The 22364-nt window shown below is 37.3% G+C and overlaps 1 protein-coding gene across 1 annotated transcript; it reads left to right on the top strand.

The window, feature by feature from the left end:
* The first annotated feature begins 1 nt into the window (after nt 1).
* Nucleotides 2-21135, top strand: septin10 (septin 10). The gene is made up of 10 exons (XM_084121364.1): nt 2-151; nt 1654-1768; nt 3115-3310; nt 3866-4052; nt 6913-7074; nt 9259-9355; nt 10802-10970; nt 13334-13466; nt 15595-15779; nt 20677-21135. The coding sequence occupies exons 1-10, from the start codon at nt 122-124 to the stop codon at nt 20690-20692; spliced, it is 1290 nt and encodes a 429-aa protein (XP_083977490.1). The 5' UTR covers nt 2-121; the 3' UTR covers nt 20693-21135.
* The last annotated feature ends 1229 nt before the right edge of the window (nt 21136-22364 follow it).

The following is a 22364-nucleotide window of genomic DNA, read 5'->3' as shown; positions in this document are numbered from 1 at the left end:
AGATGTTCCCAGTGGTGTGTCAGCTGGAATTATTTGGACGAGGCGGGTCACAGCAACTTTTGACTCTCACCCGAAAGAGAACCGACATTTCACCAAATATTTGCAATTTTCCTGCGTGCAAATGGCATCCCCTGATGTGGTTCGACAGATGGTACGTTTGAGATAAATATATTCCAGGTTCTGACTCTTTTCTTGTATCTATGACTGTGTGAAGTTTGGGACAAGTGGGAGTGAGTTGGCGTGAGCGCGCTTGGGAGTGTCTGGACCTGAGCTCAACTATTTCACTCACTGGCGCGCGCGCGCTCCTCTTTTACACAAACAACATGAATACAAACATCCGATTAATCGATTCGAATATAACGTTAGTTATCTGATTTATCAATTTAAATACACGTATCTGATTTATGAATCTGAATGAGGAACCTAAATATATCAATAGCAGCTAATCAATCAAAATACAAACATGCAAATAATCGATTCGAATAGAGTTATCCGATTTATCTATTTGAATACATGTATCTGATGTATGAATCTGAATGTGGAATCTAAATCCAGTACTGGTCAAAAGTTTGTAAACATTAGCCTACTATTTTTATTTTTTTATTTTTAATGTGAATTTTGAAAGATGTCTCTTATGCTCATCAAGGCTGCATTTATTTGATCACAAATACAGAAAAACAGTAATATTGAGAAATATTCTCATATAAAATTTTAAATAATGGTTTTCTATTTGAATGTACTTTAAAATATAATTTATTTCCGTGATGCAAAGCTGAATTTTCAGCATCATTACTTCAGTATTCAGTGTCACATGATCCTTCAGAAATCATTCTAAAATGCTGATTTGATACTCATTTATTATCAATGTTGGAAACAGTAATATTTCACCTTTTCTTTTTTAGAAGTATACTAGACTAGTCTGTGAAGTTAAACCTGTTAGGAATATTTGATGTTTTCTGTTAAAGCAATTAGGGATGCACGATATATTGGCCACCATAACACTATCTGCTTATAGCCTAGGCCTATATGTTCATTTTTAATGTTATGGTTATCGGCCCGATAAGAAAATTTGGCTGATATATTAAAGCCGATAAATAATGCATTATTTCCTTCAGCTGAGACACTTCAGATGCGGAAACATGTTCAACATGATGGGTTTGAATTGCTTGAAATATGATTGGAATCACTTTAAATCGGCTCACACAATTATAATAAGAACATCATTATAATTGTCTGCATGATGAGACTTTTGTTTTTGTAATCAGGCTCTCACAAATTATATAAAAATTTGGATTTAGATTTATCGTCCAATATATCGGCTTTCAAACATAAATAAATTATCGGTATCAGCCAAAATGTTCATATCGGTGCATCCTTAAAATCAATTATTGCTATACATCTATAGTTATATAGAATATTCAGCAGATCTAGAAGTCTGAGGCCACATTGAGAATCTTTTAAAATTGAAAGATGTGAAACTGTGTTAAGTATGAGTTATGACATCTATTAACTGGAGTCAATCGGATAGAGACATGTTTGAGAGTTTGAAAAGCAGCTTGTAGCTCTCGGTAGGTTTCCAAAACTGCATTTAGCAGCGGTCAGTGTCACAGCAAGGTTTCCTCGGTCATGTTCTCACTCACTCGTCTCTTCCAGGACAAGAACGCCCGGCCGCTGGCTCTATCAGGCCATGTTGGGTTTGACAGTCTGCCAGATCAGCTGGTGAACAAGTCCACGAGTCAGGGATTCTGCTTCAACATCCTCTGCATTGGTAAGGAAAATGACAGGAAAGTACTAGAGATGTGCATTATGGTAGTTTGAATTGACTGACAGAAGCGGCTGCCAAAAATGACCTGAAAAGGTAGACTAATTATTTTTATGGTTGCTTGTTTCTGGCTCAGAATATTCTGGCACTTTTTATCTCACAATTCTGGCTTTTTTTCTCAGAATTGCAAGTTTATATCTTATATTATAATAATTGTGGGATATAAACTTTTTTCTTGCATCTGAGAGGTTATACTTCACAATTCTTTTTATCTCACAATTCTGGCGGTTTTTCCTCAGAATTGTGATCGCAATCCTGATTATGTCCTACAAGTCTTTGCATGAAAAAAGTCAGATACGAGTTAATATCACAATTCTGAGGAAATGGTCAGAATTTTGGGAAATAAATTTGCAACTGTGAGAAAAAAGTCAGAATTGTGGGATAAAAACTCGTAATTGTAAGAAAAAAGTCAGAATTGTGGGATATAAAGTCAGAATTGTGAGAAAAAAGTCAGAATTGTGGGATATAAAGTCAGAATTGTGAGAAAAAAGTCAGAATTGTGGGATATAAACTCGTAATTGTGAGAAAAAAAGTCAGAATTGTGGGATATAAAGTCAGAATTGCGAGAAAAAAGTCAGAATTGTTGGAAATAAATTCACAATTGCGTGAAAATAGTCAGAATCGTGGGATATAAACTTGCAATTGAAAGAAAACATGCAACGATCATGATTTTTCATGACCAATTAAGATTTCTTTTTTCTTTTTTTTTCTTTTTTACAAGCAAATTGGCCAATTCCGATACTGGCTAGCGATTTTATTTCTTTCTTTTTTTCTTTAAGTAAATTTAAGTAAATGTGCTCTATTACAGGCTTTTGACAAAAAAAATCTGTATCCATTTGAAATTAGAGACAACCACTGAATTCACGATCCAAACAAAGATGCTACACAAGTGTAACTTGAGCAGTTGTTTTTTTATTTAAATTAGATAATTTTATAATTTTATAATTGTATAATTTTAAGATGTAAAGCAATAACAGAATAGTCTGATTTCTTATGGAACAGCAGCTATATAGCATTTTTACCGCAAAGGCCTGTGTTAACGTCCTTTTTACAGATTTCATAATATTTCCACATAAATTACATTTTTGGAAATAATTGCAAGTTCGGAATTAAGATAAAAAAAATAAAATTGGCCGGCTGCTGATTTTTCACAATTAGCATCTCTAATTGTGAGTTTTTTTCTGAGGAAAAAAGTCTGAATTATGGGATATAAACTCAGAATTGTGAGGAAAAAAGTCAGAATTGTGGGATATAAAGTCATATACTATATCGTAAATCTTTCTTTTTCACAGGCGAAACTGGGATTGGCAAATCAACATTGATGGACACGCTTTTCAACACCAATTTTGAGAATTTCGAGTCTTCTCATTTTGAGCCGAAGGTGAAGTTGCGAGCGCAGACGTACGACCTTCAGGAGAGTAATGTTCGTCTGAAGCTCACTGTGGTTAATACCGTCGGCTTTGGCGATCAGATGAACAAGCAGGAGAGGTCAGTCCTGTTAATAACATTGATAACATTTAGTATGTGAACATGCACTTTAGAGCTGTTTCTAAACAGTTAAATGCAGCCTTGGTGAGCAGAAGATACTTCTTTTAAAAACATTAAAAATCTTACTGACCCCAAACTTTTGAACGGTAGTGTATATATATGTATACACATACACACTAATGATCCGCTTATCTTTGTTAAATATAAAGTATATATCTCTTCAAGTAAATATTGCTATACAGTATATATCACTTTATGTCACTGTACTGGATGTATAGCGGTTAAAACAGTTGCTCGACTGCACAAAAACCCACAGTATTTTGATTATAGCATTATGTAAATGACCTTACTGGCTCAACATGGCATTAGTTTGTGGGAGTGGCCAGTTCTTCCTGTTTACCATGACCAATGGCAGATGGGGATGCACTTTTTTATTTGATAGTGATGAACCATTGTTGTATTACATTATTTACATTCATTTACTTTTAATGAAAAATCATATTTAAGAAAAGAAAAAACATCTGTGCATGTATTGAAGTTCTGCCTCTCTTCCAGTTACCAGCACATAGTGGATTACATTGACACACAGTTTGAGTCGTACTTACAAGAGGAGCTGAAGATCAAGCGCTCTCTTCATAACTACCACGACTCCCGGATCCACGCCTGCCTGTATTTCATCGCTCCCTCTGGACACTCGCTCAAATCCTTAGATCTGGTCACCATGAAGAAGCTGGACAGTAAGGTTAGACCGTCAAGTTTTACACTAATGTGTTTGAAACTAACAGCCAACATTCACAAGTTAAAGGGGTGGTTGATTATGATTTGACTTTTCTAACTTTAGTTAGTGTGTAATGTTGCTGTTTGAGCATAAACAACATCTGCAAAGTTACAACGCTCAAAGTTCAAAGCAAAGGGAGATATTTGCTTTTAAAGAAATCGCTTTTTAAGGACTACAACAAACGGCTGGTAGAGACTACACGACATTCCTCCTGGGTTAGTGACATCATGAACCCTAAAATCTACATAAACCCGCCCCCGGAACGTGATTTATAGATTATCATGACTGAATATGCTAATCAATGACACATAAGCTACATAAATTCATCAACTAACCATTCAGAAATGTTGTCTACATGTTGTCACTTCTTCTTGAGTCTCTCCATCTTTGTCTGACTCCGGTTTGAACATAAAAGGCTAAAAGTTTTAGACATTTTCAGGACACAAGCTGTTGAAGCTCCGCCCCCTCTGTGCCGGGAGCAGCAGCTCATTTGCATTTAAAGGGACAGACGCAGAAACTACACGTTTCTGCTCACCCTCAAAAAGTGATAATTTTAACATGATAATTATATAAAAATATCTGTGGGGTATTTTGAGCTAAAACTTCACACACACACTCTGGGGACATCAGATACTTATTTTACATCTAGTGAAAAGGGCATTATACCACCCCTTTAAACATAAATCAATTTATTTCAGCATGATTTTTTAACCCTGTTGTGTTTGGATCAGTTTGACCCACATTCGATTTTCAAACTGACTGAAACACTGTTTAAACTATTTATTTCTTTAAATGTTTGTGTATATTTCTCATTCAGGTTCATGTGTGTTGCATGCAATTTTTTGACACAGTTTGACAATATTTCATGATATATACTATAATATAATGCAGTCTGATTAAACCCACAAACCATTTCATATGAACGAAGACCTTTGACAATCCTTGTGTTCTTTATAACAGTGTTTTTCTGTATTCTTTGGCTAAATGTGATTAAAACGTAAACGGCACACGGTTATCTTAATTGCGATTATATCGAATACCCATAATTAGACGATTAATCATTAATCACAACAGGCCTGTTTGTTTTGTCTTTTGTCATTGGTTTCCATGCAATTTGCCAGAAATCAACACTTTGAAAAAACAGAAAACCTTTATTATAGCTTGTCAAACACTAAAATATTAAATGCATCAGACCTTATTAAACTTAAAGGGGTGGTATAATGCCCTATTCACAAAATGTAAAATAAGTCTCTGATGTCCCCAGAGTGTGTATGTGAAGTTTTAGCTCAAAATACCCCACAGATATTTTTATATAGCATGTTAAAATTGTCACTTTTTGCGGGTGAGCAAAAACACACCGTTTTTGTGTGTTCCTTTAAATGCAAATGAGCTGCTGCTCCCGGCACAGGGGGCGGAGCTACAACAGCTTGTGTCCTTTTACCTCACACACACATGCACTGAAAATGTCAAAAACTTTTAGCCTTTTATGTTCAAACCGGAGTCAGACAATGATGGAGAGACTCGAGAAGAAGTGACAACACGTAGAAGCAACAGGACATTTCTGAATGATTAGTTGATGAATTTATGAAGCTTATGTGTAGCTATCTTCTAGTCATTGATTAGCATATTCTGTCTTGATAATCTATAAATTGTGTTCCCAGGGGCGGGTTTATGTAAATTTTAGGGTTTGTGATGTCACTAACCCGGGAGGAATGTGGTGTAGTCTCTACCAGCCGTTTGTTGTAGTCCTTAAAAAGCGATTTCTTTAAAAGCAAATATCTCCCTTTGCTTTGAACTTTGAGCGTTGTAACTTTGCAGATGTTGTTTATGCTCAAACAGCAACATTACACACTAACTAAAGTTAGAAAAGTCAAATCATAATCAACCAAACAAAAAGTTTACTTTTTGTTGCTGGTTTCTTGAAGAAATGTGAAAAACTATTTTACCGTCATAAGGGTTTGAGAACCAGACAAAAATGTAGGCCTAGAATTAGTACAGATAGCAATTAATACTATTACACAAAGTATAAATAATGTTAGATATTATTTATACTTTTAGTTATTTGCATCTCAATGTGCAAATAGTCACTATAAGTGGTCATGTTTGTGGAGCTAATTTTGAACATAAAAAATATTGAACACTAACACAATAGAAATAGATGTTTTAGTGTTTTTCATAGTGCCATTTTTAGCCAAATTGCATGGAAACCAATTTGACCCAGTTTTTTAACACAAAAGGTGATTTAATTGACGTGAAAAGTCGTGCATTCTGGATTGTTGTTGTAAATGAATCTTGTAGATACCAGACGGTTCAGACATGACCTGAAGGCTCGAGTAGATAAGATTATTCCTGCTCTGACCTTCTGTGGCTGAAGAAAGCGGCCAGGACTGTTTTATCTGCTCAATGTCTGGACCAGACGTCTGAGATTGAGTAAACCTGCTGGAAAACTGATTTTTAAAATCCTCTAATTCAGTGTGATGAAGCAGCAGCGCAGGGTTTATGTTTACAGATTCAGTCACTTCAAAAAAATACATGTTAGATTAAACCGGGAAGGGCCATAGCACTTGCATATTGTTAGTTTCACTGCTTCTATTGTTCTCATTTGTAAGTCGTTTTGGATAAAAGCGTCTGCTAAATGAATAACTGTAAATGCAATATAATAATAATTAAAGTTGGGCTTCGTTTGAATAGAGACTATCTTTGTTCTGTGTAAGCAGAAGGAATGTCTGAAATGTTCGTTCTGAAACCGAACCTGTGGCTTCTTCTCTGTGTTTAGTTCTCGTGTTTGAGCTCAGTCTGTTCTCGCTCTGCTTCTGTTTCTCAGGTCAACATCATTCCCGTCATCGCTAAAGCCGACACCATCTCCAAGAGCGAGTTACACAAGTTCAAGATCAAGATCATGAGCGAGCTGGTCAGCAACGGCGTGCAGATCTACCAGTTCCCGATTGACGATGAAACGGTGGCGAAGATCAACACAGCGATGAATGTGAGTTCTGAAGATCACATTAAAATAAATATATATTTAAGAAATATTTGCATGTATATGAGGGCTGGGATGATACACCTTCCTCCCGATTCGATACTATCACGATACTTGGGTGCCGATTCAATATTATTGTGATTTTATTTATTTTTTCATTTAAGAATTGCGATTCTACAAGTATTGCGATTCGATATTGGGTTGTTGTTTTTTTACACTAGACCATCGGGAAAAGTTAAATCAATACATTTATACAGACTGTACATGATGTTTAAGATGAACTAAATCCAGAAGAACTGCGGGAACGTCTCCGAGACGCTTGAAGAAACCTTCCTGCAAAGCTACAGTACTGGGAAAAGCACTGGCACTTGTGTTAAAATGCTGTAAAGTGAATGCTTTCAAAAATAAAAACACAAATTGAATTTATTTATGATTTAACTTCTATTAACTAATTCAAATCAATATATGGTGTAACGACCCTTTGCGTTTAAAACAGCTTTTGTCCAGGTACACTTGCGCATAGTTTTTCAGGGAGCTTTGCAGGAAGGGTTCTTCAAGCGTCTCGGAGACGTTCCCGCAGTTCTTCTGGATTTAGTGTGTCTCAGTTTCTTCTGTTTCTTCATGTAATCACAGACGGACTCGATGATGGTGAGATCAGATCAGACCGGCTGTTGTCAGACTCCTTGTGCATACACGCATCTCACTGGATTATTACAATTAATGGCAAAAAGAATGTTTGGAAATGTGAACTGATATTTCCTACTGACACACTACAGCAAGTGTGTCATGTAAAGTTCTTTAGTGCGCTCGCATAATTGCAATGTGAAACCAAACCAAAACTTACCGAATGTATACAATGTATCAAAACATGAACTTTGGTTCGGACCTTCAGGTGTGAAAACACCCTTAGATGTCAAAAGATCAAAGCAAATTTGATTTCTCATGTCATGACCCCTTTAAGTAGCTCTAAAGACCAGATACACAGAATCCTGTTAGTGTCGAGACTCAGGGCCCTATTTTAACGATCTGAAACGCAAGTATCAAACGCGAAACGCAAGTAACTTTGTGGGCGGATCTCGGGCGCTGTTGCTATTATACCGGCGGGATAAATGACTCTTGCACCCGACGCAAATCTAAAATGGGTTGGTCTGAAGTCGCTTCATCACTCATAGGTGTGGTTTGGGCGTAACGTGAAATAAACCAATCAGAGCGACATCTCACATTCCCTTTAAGAGCAGGCGCGCTTGTTCCATGGCGGATTGCTATTATAACGGCGGATTTGCCAGGAGCGGTTCACAGCCGAGGAGACCGACGTTCTCGTCAGGGCCGTAAAACACAGAGAAGTGACATTGGGGATGGAGAAACACACCCAAATTAGCTTCGGTTAAACAGGCGTATCATAATTTGGGTAAATGTGTAAGCTAGATTTATGCCTATTTTTTCACATCTTCATGAACACAATGATTTCCCTCGTGTGGAATATTTTCCTTGTAATTATGTATGGTTTGCAAAAATGTCAACTGCTGCGTCTGTGTAGATGAGAGAAGTTGTCCACACGCTACATTATGGCCAAGCATGCGCCCTTAAAATAGCATCTGAATAACACACTGACTTTAGACTCGGTTTCTCCTGGTCTGTGGCGGAATTGTTTTCTGAAACTGCAAAATAGCACCAGGGAACGTTTGCGCCGGAACACGCCTCCTCTCTTCGCTGAACCGCCCCCGGGAGCGCAAGTTCATTCCCTAATTTACCGACGTGCGTCTGTGGAGGGAAAAGTCCGCTGTGCGTCGGGTGCAAAATAGGAATGAAACATGCGTCGCTGTACAAAGTCAACTGTGCTGGGTGCAAGATAGGGCCCAAAGAGTCTATGGAGGAGAAGTGATGCCGCTTACAAAGCAAAAACAAACAATCGCTTGTGATCCATGAATGCATCTCTCGCCTACTGTACGTGATCTCACTGCGCCTGTCATGGGAAAGCAACATGTGCTGTCGTGAATAATTAAGAGAAGTGTTTTCTCATAGGAAAAGGACACGCTGTCTCATGAATAATTGAGGATTAAGATTTTAAACCACTTTGTCCTGCAGTTAAAAGTGTAGTTTAAGTGTTTCATGGCCCTTTATAACTGAAGGATAGTGTATTTTGTAAGTGTCCTTGTTCTGAGTTTGTCAGTGTTTTGTTTGCTCTTCCAGGGTCATCTCCCGTTTGCTGTGGTTGGCAGTACGGAGGAGGTGAACATTGGAAACAAAATGGTCAAGGCGAGGCAGTATCCCTGGGGAGTCGTGCAGGGTGAGGCTGTGACAGGTCGATGAGTGCGCTCACACTCAGCCAAAGGGATTATCGTACTTCTGAGGGGCATATTTGGTGTGTGTGTGTGTGAGATGCCCTCTGGTGTTCAGGTGTGTGTGTGTGTGTGTGTGTGTGTGTGTGTGTGTGTGTGTGTGTGTGTGAGAGATGCCCTCTGGTGTTCAGGTGTGTGTGTGTGTGTGAGTGAGATGCCCTCTGGTGTTCAGGTGTGTGTGTGTGAGTGAGATGCCCTCTGGTGTTCAGGTGTGTGTGTGTGTGTGTGTGCGTGGCACCCTCTGGTGTTCAGGTGTGTGTGTGTGTGTGTGTGTGTGTGCGTGGCACCCTCTGGTGTTCAGGTGTGTGTGAGTGAGATGCCCTCTGGTGTTCAGGTGTGTGTGTGTGTGTGTGTGTGTGGCACCCTCTGGTGTTCAGGTGTGTGTGTATGTGTGTGTGCGTGGCACCCTCTGGTGTTCAGATGGATATGTGGTGTGTGTGTGTGAGAGATGCCCTCTGGTGTTCAGGTGTGTGTGTGTGTGTGAGTGAGATGCCCTCTGGTGTTCAGGTGTGTGTGTGTGTGTGTGTGCGTGGCACCCTCTGGTGTTCAGGTGTGTGTGAGTGAGATGCCCTCTGGTGTTCAGGTGTGTGTGTGTGTGTGTGTGTGTGGCACCCTCTGGTGTTCAGGTGTGTGTGTATGTGTGTGTGCGTGGCACCCTCTGGTGTTCAGATGGATATGTGGTGTGTGTGTGTGAGAGATGCCCTCTGGTGTTCAGGTGTGTGTGTGTGTGTGTGTGTGTGTGTGTGTGTGTGTGTGTGTGTGTGTGTGTGTGTGTGTGTGTGTGTGTGTGTGTGTGTGAGATGCCCTCTGGTGTTCAGATGGATATGGTGTGTGTGTGTGTGTGTGTGTGTGTCTGTCTGTCTGCGACACCCTCTGTTGTTCAGATGGATATTGTGTGTGTGTGTGTGTGTGTGAGATGCCCTCTGGTGTTCAGGTGTGTGTGTGTGTGTATGTGTGTGTATGTGTGTGTATGTGTGTGTATGTGTGTGTATGTGTGTGTATGTGTGTGTGTGTGTGTGTGTGTGTGTGCGCGACACCCTCTGGTGTTCAGATGGATATGTGGTGTGTGTTTGTGTGTGTGTGTGTGTGTGTGCGCGACACCCTCTGGTGTTCAGATGGATATGTGGTGTGTGTGTGTGTGTCCTTTGCCAAATCGCGTGCGGTTTCATTGCGATGAATTGTGCAGTGCTAATCTGTAATGATCTTATAGACAGAAAGAGAGTGTCTGAGTGACACGTCAGTATTGATAATAAACCCTGTGAATCTCCGTCTACGGGGACGGGCTGGAATTAAAATTCCCTTAATCATGATATCAGTGTTTTATTTCTTATTTTGAGATGCTGCAGGATAAGATGAGCTCATGCTCTCGTAACGTCTGCGCGTTTGTCTTCCAGTGGAGAACGAGAACCACTGTGACTTCGTGAAGCTGCGCGAGATGTTGATCTGCGTGAACATGGAGGATCTGCGGGAACAGACACACACACGCCACTACGAGCTTTACAGGCGCTGCAAGCTGGAGGAGATGGGCTTCAAAGACACCGACCCAGAGTGCAAACCTGTCAGGTGAGCTGTTCGCCATCCAGCGTCACAGCCACTGCTTACTAGGGCTGTCGAAGGGGCGGAAAAGCTCAATTCGAATTTCTTTCTTAAATATTAGCAAAATTCAAATTAAATTCGAATTCTGAAGGCAATACTTAATGTTAGAGGAAAAAAGGTACTGTATTGTCTCCTATGCCCACAAGAGGGCGCAATAAGCAAATATAAACCAATTCAAGCATTGCATCTTTTATTGAAATGAAATGACGTTTTTAAAGTGCATTACCTTTTGAAACAGTTGTTCTTAAATAATGTTCTTTGCTCCATGACCTCGAGCCAAACACCCCCCAGAAGCCTTTATTCCCTTGGTTGAACATTATTAAAGTTAGAGCTTATTTAGAGATATCAGCCGGATGTCTTAGTGCAGGCGCTAATGGATCCAAGGCTGTATCTGGTAAATTACCGCACTAATAATGCCCAGAATGCACCAAACTTCTACAGTAGTACAAATAGGTTCTGTACTCATAAAACGAGGCACTGGAAAGTTTGTAAGTACATCAGGAGTTTATTTAAATAACACTTGCCTGACGGCTAATGCTACCGCTAACCCGGACGTCGACGTCACTTAAGAGTTAAGAAAAGCATGTAAAAGTCCTGCAGAAAGCGATCATAAGAATGTTTTTTTTTTTAGGTTGTGAAAATGGTGACATTATGTGTTGACATCATCATGTGTTCAGTCTAGAGGCGCATAGTGTTCCTTTACAAAGTGACATCGCCATCTACTGGCCTGGCAGCAGAATGCAGCGCTTTTATTCGTTTTCGTCTGTACATGAAATTTCAAAAACGCGAACTTTTCACTTTTTAGTACATTGTTGTCTTGTAAACGCACCGTCAGTCATGCAAAAAATGGTTTTGTCAAACAAACAGTTTTCATTAACGAAATTAACACTACCACTACCTCAGTACTTCAACAGACAGAGAAACTAAGACGCCGCTGTTGCGTAACCACTACTAAGGCGGTTTTGGAGAAGGGAGCATGGGAACTGTTTGCTTAACCTCGTTCACAAGGACATTCCACGCATTTCTTCTCGGCTTTTCAAAACAGAAGCCAGAAAATCACCCTGAACTCTCACACACTCTTGGACCAGATTCTCTAATAATGGCCCTGTTGGTTTTCTTAGCGAGACCCTCATTGATCTGAAGGCCACAACGAGAGAGTTTTTAAAGTTTGAGAAAACAACAGGGTTCCTGCAGGTCCTTTAAAAAGTCTTAAATTCAGTTTGGTCAAATTTACAACCATAACATTTCTTAAATGGCATAATAAAAGTCTTAATGATCATTTTAAGTTGTCTTAAATTTGGGGACAGAAAAACAGGATTTTTTTTTTTAATTTAAAAAAAAAAAATGTATAGATATTTTGTTTGCACAAAGTGTATCCAAGTCTTAAATTAAGGTTTATCAGATTTCAAGCCATTAAAAGTCTTAAATATCTTAAAAGGCATAATAAAAGTCTTAAAAATCCCTTTAAGAGATCTTCAAATTGAATTTTTTTAGATGAATCACTTATTCCTCATTTGTAAGTCACTGCTAATTGAATAAATGTAAATGCGAAAGGTGGTGATTTATCAAAATAAATGTAAACGCTGCGTGTTTTAAGTTAAAACGCAGAGTTGCACTTTCTACAAGCTCAGATATTATTCAATCAATAAATACTGCGCATTAATGCCAAGTAAATGAGCAGCTAAAAGTAGTCAGCATAGATATTTCAAAATAAGAGTCCTTGTGCATTTTAAGCTTGTAAAAAAATATCAGCACAATATTCTTTGTATTGCCTTTAATTAAACTGAACTGAGTTGAATAATGACACTTGTCTTTTATAGAGCCGCTTTACAGCATAAATTGAATTTGTCTCATATTTGATGAATTTTGCAATCTTACATTGAAACCATTTCTATTGTATAAAGTGCTATAGAAATAAAGCTGACTTGACATTATCCTATCAGCAAATTCCAATATCGACCGACCTCTAATTCAAATGTATTGATTATATTAGTACATAAAGAGTCTGAGATGCATGACTTATCTAGAGATTGTATAAGATTGTTCTGGATGGACAGACGGTATTAATTTCATTTGTGCACGTCTCAAAAACTTAAGTCGTGAGGAGCTGATTGACAACAACACCGTTTAATGTTTCTCTGATGCGACTGAATGAACACGGGTGTATCAGACCTGCTGATTCTTATTTTATTACAGCTTTATGTGATTAACAACAGCAGATCATTGAGATGCATTTGAATTGTGATGGTTCACTGAAATCTCATCAGATCGTGAGGTTTAATGACACTGTGAATGAAGCTCTTTGTATTGAAGTTGTCTTCCCGCATCAGTCTTCAGCAGACGTACGAGGCGAAGCGGCAGGAGTTCCTGGGCGAGTTGCAGAGACGAGAGGAAGAAATGCGGCAGACGTTCGTCCAGAGAGTGAAAGAGAAGGAGGCCGAGCTGAAAGACGCGGAGAGAGAGGTACGACATTCATGACTGATGCCGCGCATTCAGGGTTATTACTGTTAAAGTCCCCCTGTGGTGAAAATCCAGCGTTTAATGTTGTTTATATGTTTATGTGGTGTGTTTTGCTTTAAGACAAACCATTAGGGCTGGGTAAAAAATATTGATTTCTCGATTTTAATCGATTCTCATTTTTATGAACCGATAGGGCTGCTCGATTATGGAAAAAAATAATAATCACGGTTATTTTGGTCAGTATTGAAATCACGATTATGTAACACGATTATTTCACATGACTTTGGGAACGTGTTGCATTTATTAAAAATACACCTTTCAATAATTCTTTAAAAAAAAATCTAAATTTGAACACTGATTGTACTTTTTGAACTATTAAAGTAAATAATATAACAGATAATACTTCAACAAGTATTTTAATCATTCCCGCAGGTCTACCACTTATAATGCGGGAAATTCCCCCGCAAACATTGATTCACTTTAGCATGTAGATTGTATGAGTAGCCTAAATTAATCCACACAGATTATAAAATCAAATCAGTAATTTTAAAACTTTCGCAAAGACGCAATTTCACAAACCGCGCGAGTGTTCAGCGGCGCCGCGTCTTCTCTCTCTCTGTCTCTCAGAATGGGATGGACAGACAACGCAAGCGTCGACACTCTCGTGTTTAGGAGTCGGGACATGACGGATTTGTCACTTGCACAATCGGGCCAGCATTGCATCGTAACTAAAGTTGATCATTTTCACTTCTTTTTAAGTCTTATCAGTTTAAACATTCAAGCTGAGAGAGTTTACGGCTTCGGGAGGGGCGGATGTGCGCGTGTCATTCAGAACACAAGACAAAATAAGAGCGTTCTTGCAGAACAGAGCATGGCAAAATAATAGTTTTTACTCGATTGTACTATTTTGGTGATCGTTGGGAGCCAAAATCAGAATCGAAATTCAATTAATTGCACAGCCCTACGAACAGATATCGATTCTTAAATCCCAAGAGTCATCCTGTTTTCAGTTGATGAGTGAATGGAACATTGTTGCACGCATCCCATCCATAAATCACAATAATCTTTATGCTTTTGTTATTATTGATATGAAACAAAGTCTAAAATTTCAAATTACGTCCATTCCAAAACATAAATACTGGTTTGTCGCTGTGGCGTGAGATCGCTCTGGCTCAGATCTAGAGAAGCACGTGATCTTCTCTTCCGCCTTAATAACACCAGTTACAGCGAGAAATAAACATGAATGAGCGTCTGAAAGTGTGTTAAAAGGTAGAGTACAACTTATCGAAGTCCGTATCATGTGACATGGAATCGCTCAATCAGTGTTTCAACCGTGGGAAGACGCCAGTAAAACTTAATGTCATGTAACGTCACATTTACCTCAGAAAAACCATATCCAGTGACCATAAACTCGTCAGTCAGCGAGAAAAGTTAGTTCTAAAGGAGCATTTTGCTAAATATATGCACCATATTACATATTCATTATAATGTTTAATGTTCTTCAATTTTTAATGCATGTTTGAATAAATCTAGCAAGTTTTTATGACATCCACCATTTAAATGTTTACATTTCATATAACTTTATTATTATAAAAGTGTAATTTTAAGTGTATGAATACAAATCAGTTAATTTTTACCTTCAATATTATAGTAGGCTAATGAAGCCTATAGGCCACCACTGACTCCCATAGTTTACAGCATTAGTGAAGAGATTTGAAATTTGCCATGTATTGTACCTGATATTTAAAATAATCAATATTGAATCGAAATCGAATCGAATTGTGAAATTTGTGTCAATACCCAGCCCTACAAACCATGTGTAAATTCATAAGTCGACACCATTGCTGAGTATTTCCTCCTTAAAACTGCAGTGAACCAAAGACAGTCTCAAAAACACGCTTTGAAATCGCTGGTGTTTCTGACGCCACAAACTACCTTGTAACCAATCAGATCAACATCCAACCATCTTTCAGAATTCATAATGAGAACCGTTTATAAATCTGTTTTCAACAAAGAGAAGCGTTAAAGTCTCGCTGGAGTGTTTCCTCCCAGGCCTGAGTTCACCGTAACATGTCTAACATGGCCTTTACCAGTCGGCCGTTGGTTCAGCCGCTAACGCTGTGGTCTGCAGTTGCAGGGTAAGTTCGAGCAGCTGAAGCGCCTGCATGCGGACGAGAAGAGCAAGCTGGAGGAGAAGCGCAGGAGTCTGGAGGAGGAGATGAGCGCCTTCAGCAAACGCAGAGCCGCCACCGAGCTCCTGCAGGCCCAGGCCTTCAACGCCAGCACCAACAACAAGAAGGACAAGGACCGCAAGAAGTGAGTGTGAACCAGAGCGCGTTCAGTGCAGTTACAGAAGCAGGTTTGAAGATCCACCTTATAACAGGGTTCGTACAGCGTGCTTAAAGGGTTAGTTCACCCAAAAATGAAAATTCTGTCAGTAATCACTCTCCCTCATGTTGTTCCCCGTAAGACTTTCGTTTATCTTCAGATATTTTTGATGAAATCTGAGAGCTGTCTCACTTCTCCATAGGCTTCTCTTTTATTGAAACTTGCCGGCCCAGAAAGGTGCCGGCCCTTCTGTGTTTCTCTGAGTGAGTTCACGAGTGTAACAGCGCAGCGCTTCCGGGTTGTACGTCAGAACGGAGGCTCACTATTGGCCGACGCTGGTCATGTGTGTGATGCTGGCCAATAGTGAGCCTCCGTTCTGACGTACAACCCGGAAGCGCTGCGCTGTTACACTCGTGAACTCACTCAGAGAAACACAGAAGAACATCAATAGTTGAATAAAGTCGTTATTTTTGTTTGTTTTGCGCACAAAAAGTATTCTCGTCGCTTGATAAACTTAAGGTTGAGCCACTGTAGTCACTTGGACTATTTTAACGATGTCTTTACTAACTTTCTGGGCCGGCAAGTTTCAATAAAAGAGAAGCCTATGGAGGAGTGAGCCAGCTCTCAGATTTCATCAAAAATATCTTAATTTGTGTCTGAAGATGAACGAAAGTCTTACGGGGTTGAACGACATGAGGGAGAGTAACTACTGACAGAATTTTCATTTTTGGGTGAACTAACCCTTTAAAGTTTAATAATTAATTTAAGTCCTGAAAAACCCTTGAAAACAGCCATTTTTATGAAGAAGTACTTGAACTATTATTAAAAAAGTGCTTGAATTATTGAAATTTGTTTTTAATTTTATTGATAAAACAATATTTTCATACAAAATGAACACTGCAGTCCATCTGATATAAATAGAGGCATTTTGCTCATATAAATATCCAAGTATATGATACAGCTTTTATTCTTCAAGTCAATCATATATTCATGGGAGAAAAGAATCAGTTTGAATGAGAAAAGGGATAAAATCATAGTATCCTTTCATTATCGCAGTCATTGCATGTGCTGCACTTTGTTTCATTCATTTATTTTTATTTATCCATTTACCTTTTTTAGAATTAAAAAGATAATAAAGAAAGCAGTAACAGGAGCAGATTTGTAGGGCTATCAAATAAAAATGTGAATTTTTAATATCACTTACACAGTTTTATGCACTATTTTAACCTAATCTTCATTGCATGCACATTAAAGAAATTATATTTTATTTAAGAACAATTGTTTCAAAAGTTAATGCACTTTAAAAAGTGAATGTCATTTCATTTCAACAAAAGATGCCATGCTTGATTTGGTTTATATTTGCTTATTGCGCCCTCTTGTGGGCATAGGAGACAATACAGTACCTTTTTTCCTCTAACATTAAGTATTGCCTTTAGAATTCGAGTATAATTCGAATTTTGCTAATATTTAAGAAAGAATTTGGCTTTTCAGCCATTTTGACAGCCCTACAGGTTTGATGTTATAATGTTCTGAACTACCAATCAGCCTTGAGCCTCAGACTCGACTTCAGCCAAACTAACTTTAAATGTGACTCGTGCTTTATTGTTGTCATACATTTGGATTGTTTTGGGGAAAATTAGCCTCCCAAAAACAGTATAAAATAAGCAGACATGTTAAACAAGTGTAGATTTATTATAAATAAGTAGATATTTAATGTTAGATATTTAGATATGATAATAAACTGGTGAATAAAAGTACACTAAATCATAATAATAATTAAACCCCTCGGTTGTGATTAAATTTGGCATATATTTGCAATTTTCTGCCTTTTAAAAAAATAGCCCTACATATTTTAAAACTAATATTTTTATTTGCTTATCAATTAACCAACCAACCAACATACAGTATTTTTTGTCATGTTTATCAGAGTTCCTAAGGAATTATTAATGTGTCGACTGTAAAAGTCCTGATTTTGATGAATCCTACTTGATATTTAAACAGACATTTAGGGCTGGGTCTCGAGTTCGATACTTTTTAGGTATCGCCTGAATTGCATCAATACCATCGAGTATCAAAAAAGGTCTACAGGGCAACCCGTCAAAATAAAAGTTTGGTTTAACTTAAAGAAACCACGATAGAAATATATTATTCCTGTAGAGACACTGTAAAATTAAACCACTACTTTTTGGTTTTCAAGGACTAAAATCAGAGATCTTTCTTATCAAACATTATCTTGATTATCTTTCAAATTCTGAAAAAGATAAATAAACTAATTAAACAAAATGGTACAAATAAAGTGCAGCACATGCAATGACTGTGGTAACTTTAACCATCGAAAGGATACTATGACAAAGATATCGCTTTCCTTATTATTATTATTATTATTATTATTATTATTATTATTATTAATTTTTCTAATGAATATATGATTGACCTGAAGAATGAAAGCTGCATCATATGGATATTTATATGAGCAATATCACACTCATAGCAATGCAAAATGGCTCTATATCTATAGACTTAAAAGTAAAAAAAAAATCTAATTCAAGTGCTTCAAGCACTATAATGTACATCTTAATGTGACACTACTACTACTACTACTACTACTACTACTTCTAATAATAATAATACAATTATAATTAAAACAAATTTTCTTCCATGTTATAATTTTAACAGTAAACCTCTGTTGTGTAAGCACTTGTTTGCCAAACAATTAAAGGGCTTGTTTAATTTTCATTTGAATAAAATATAATGTTTTATGTCTTTATTTGATTACCAGAAAAATTAATACACAACACAGAATAAAAAAATTTGTAAAAAATAATAATAATAATAATTCATAGGGCCCTATTTATTGTATGCAAATTAATAAATCAAGTTGTTTTTATGAATTCGATCAGTTAGATATGTTTTTGACAAAATAAAACTGAAAGCACAGAACTGGGTAAAAATAAAATGAAATTTGAAAGAAAGAAAAAACATTAAGAATGTAATTTTTTTTTTTTTTTTTTTACAAATTAAACTTAATAAATTGCTGTTAAATTGAACAAGTTTCATGATTTCAATTAATTACACATACTTTTTGATTAATTAAATATAATTTAACCATCTAGAACAATTAAAACAAAACAAAAATCCAGAAAAATTAAAACGGAATTAACTCGCATTAAAATAGTTGTCTTGTAAAGTGTGCCTCTCCTTAAGGTCGGCTGCATTAACCCTTTAGAACCTGAAGCTAAAATAGGTGTTTTTCACATATTTTGATTTTTTGACTGTACAATTCTAAAACAATGTGCTATCTTAATGTGCAAGGTGTCATCTTTTTCAGAAAATGATTAGCTTTCAACAAATAACAGTTATTGACCATTATTGTGTGTGGTGAGTTTGTAAATATAATTTAAATAGACGAAAATAAAAAAAATGAGAATAAATTTACTGATTTTTATTTAGAAAAAAACAGAAAAAATCATGAACGAAAGAAACTAACACTTTAAAGTTGAAAAATGAACTATAATACATATATACAAGTGTTTTTTATGACATTGGGTTGCACAGTTTTCATTTAGGACACTTTTTTCATACACGCACACATACAAATGCACTCAATTTATATCTCACAATTCTGACTTTATAACACGCAATTGCGACTTTATATCATGCATTTCTGACTATATCTCGCAATTGCGACTTTATATCTCGCAATTCTAACTTTATATCTCGCAATTCTGACTTTATATCTCGCAATTGCGACTATTTCTCAGAATTGCGACTATATCTCGCAATTGTGACTTTATATCTCGCAATTGTGACTTTATATCTCGCAATTGCGACTTTATATCTCGCAATTCTGACTTTATATCTCGCAATTCTGACTTTATATCTCGCAATTGCGACTTTATTTCTCAGAATTGCGACTTTATATCTCGCAATTGCGACTTTATTTCTCAGAATTGCGACTTTATATCGCGCAATTCTGACTTTATATCTCGCAATTCTGACTTTATATCTCGCAATTGCGACTATTTCTCAGAATTGCGACTTTATATCTCGCAATTGCGACTTTATTTCTCAGAATTGCGACTTTATATCGCGCATTTGTGACTTTATTTCTCAGAATTGCGACTTTATATCGCGCAATTGTGACTTTATATCTCGCAATTCTGACTTCATATCTCGCAATTGTGAGAAAAAAAGAAAGAATTGTGAGATAAAAAGTCGCAATTATTATTATTTATTTATTATTCAGTGGCGGAAACAAGCTTCCATACTAACCTGCCGCGCTTCGTATCTCTCTGTTCAAATCCTTCCTTCCCGTGCTGCTGTCATTTGCAGACGGAAAGCATGAAAGTACCGTAATAAGCCGTATATTGCCGAAAAGCGCATGTTGTCTACTGTCAGGGGCATTTTGAATGGTTTTGATAGTGCAAACGGTTGAAGAGTTACGGTCATATAAATACAGCTTGCTGGTGTGTGTCAGCGACGACACAGCCGGTTCTAAAGGGTTAAACAGAAAAAAAGAAGAAAAAAACGGAATCCAGAAAAATTTAAATGGAAAAAATGGAATTAACTCACATTTAAAATAAGTGTCTTGTAAAGTGTGCTTCTCCTTAAGGTCGGCTGCATTAACAGTTCAGCGTTCCTGTTTTTCCCGTCTTCACATTAATCATGTTATAGCCTCTGATAGAACATTATCTGTTCATAAAACTGGTATCGGAAAAAGTATCGTATCGTATCGGACACATCTGCATCTGCTGTAGCGTAGTGAACGTGTTCTTGCTTTAAATCATGTGTGTTTCCTCAGTGTGTGTGTGTGGATGATGTCGTCATGTTTGTGGAATCTCTGGAATGCTCAGATAATTACATTCTCCTGTTTGTCCTCCTCCAGCTCTGGATTCATGTGAAGACCATCACGAACGGCATGTTTACGCACATCAGTGTTTCACCATTTGATAATGTACATTGATTCCAGTTGTTAGTGATGTAGCGGATGCAAACACTGACACACCAGCATATCGTAATGACGGTACTGTATCACGGATATCATCACAACTTCACTTTTTGTGCCTACAACAATGGAAATAATTTCTTATGAGCACAATGTAGATGTTTATAACAGAAAATGCTCTTTAATCTACTATTTTTTACCGGTCAGCATTTACTGGACTTGTGTTTTTACGGTTGAGGGGGGCTAAAAACATTAATCAGAAATACTATAGTAAATTTACCACAAGTGTTTACTGTATTGCATTTATTTTCCACATTTTATACTCGTATGTTACATGTATTTAAACAGTGTTATTTTTGGGTGATGTTTTAACCAAATAAACTTGTATTTTTCGGCAAATTCTTGTGTTTTGTGACGAATGCTCTGGCTTCAGTACAAGTTCAGTTCACAATCTACATCATCACAGACAATCATATTGTGCTCTTCGGTTATTTTTGACGAAAAATGTACGATTTTTTTTTATTTCACCGGAATGGTACAAAACTTTGTAAAGGTTTTGGCACTTGCTATGTGAACACAAAAAGATTATGGACATGATTCGTTAAATGGTCCTGAGAAGAATAGTAACACTCGCGGTCAAAAAGTTGCGCATTGGAAATGAATGGGAAGCGAGTTTCGTCTAGTAGAAGCGTTTGGTACTGCGCCCAAACCAACTCTAGTGGAAGCGTTTGGTACTGCGCCCAAACCAACTCTAGTGGAAGCGTTTGGTACTGCGCCCAAACCAACTCTAGTGGAAGCGTTTGGTACTGCGCCCAAACAAACTCATAGTGAAAGTTCATTTTTTGAGGCTGATATCTCATTTTTTGAGATCAACCTCAAATTTGGAACAAAACTTGTTTAGACTTATGGCTTTGGATAAGAATAACAATAAATGTTAAATTCTATTATTTTTAAATTCACTTTTTTTAAACTTTTTTTTACTTTAAAAAGAGTATTCAGTCTGTGATCCAAAGCATTCAAGATTTATGAGAGTTTAAGTTGGAAATTTAATTTTCAGGTCTATGCTCAAAAAGTGAATAAATGAATTATTAATACAGTGTAAATATTTAGTATAAAAATGCCTAAAAATACAAAATATTACATAAAAACATTATCAAACTAAAATATAGTACATTCATTTAATTGACAAAAAAAAAATTTGACCGACACGCGAAGAGCACCAAAGGGTTAAAAAATAATAATAATAATAATAATTTTCACTCATTGCTTGTCTCGGACATAAACTCAGACTGACGTGGAAGATTTGTTTTCATCGGCGCTGGACTGTCACATAATTGTTTCCCGGGATAATGCTCACTTCCGTGTCTTGAGGGGAATTTCAAACAAGCCAATTTGAAGTGTGACGTGGCCCGTAGTGAAGGGAATAACCTCATCTGGTGTCTGGGCTCTTGAAATAATCATCTGCATTTGCATTTAGATAGTCAGCCGTCGACGGCTGTCTTGAGCGACTCTTCTCAGCGCTCGGCAGGGAAATTGGTTTGTTACTTCAGCTTGCTGAGGAAGATTTGAAATTTCCAATTACAAGACTCGGGACAAGAGATGTGGCACTTCCAGGAGTGAGCGTGCGG

The sequence above is a fragment of the Abramis brama genome, assembly GCF_963993115.1.
Source record: "Abramis brama genome assembly, chromosome: 8".
Taxonomy (NCBI): domain Eukaryota; kingdom Metazoa; phylum Chordata; class Actinopteri; order Cypriniformes; family Leuciscidae; genus Abramis; species Abramis brama.
Note: the sequence above shows the minus strand (reverse complement) of the source record. Positions and strands in the feature narration are given on the sequence as shown.

What these genes read in the sequence shown, in the direction of transcription:
- septin10 (XM_084121364.1), top strand. Translation starts at nt 122, where the DNA reads ATGGCATCCCCTGATGTGGTTCGACAGATG. An exon ending in CTGATGTGGTTCGACAGATG is followed by an intron (nt 152 to 1,653) that starts GTACGTTTGAGA and finishes CGTCTCTTCCAG; the next exon opens with GACAAGAACGCCCGGCCGCT. An exon ending in TGAAGAAGCTGGACAGTAAG is followed by an intron (nt 4,053 to 6,912) that starts GTTAGACCGTCA and finishes TCTGTTTCTCAG; the next exon opens with GTCAACATCATTCCCGTCAT.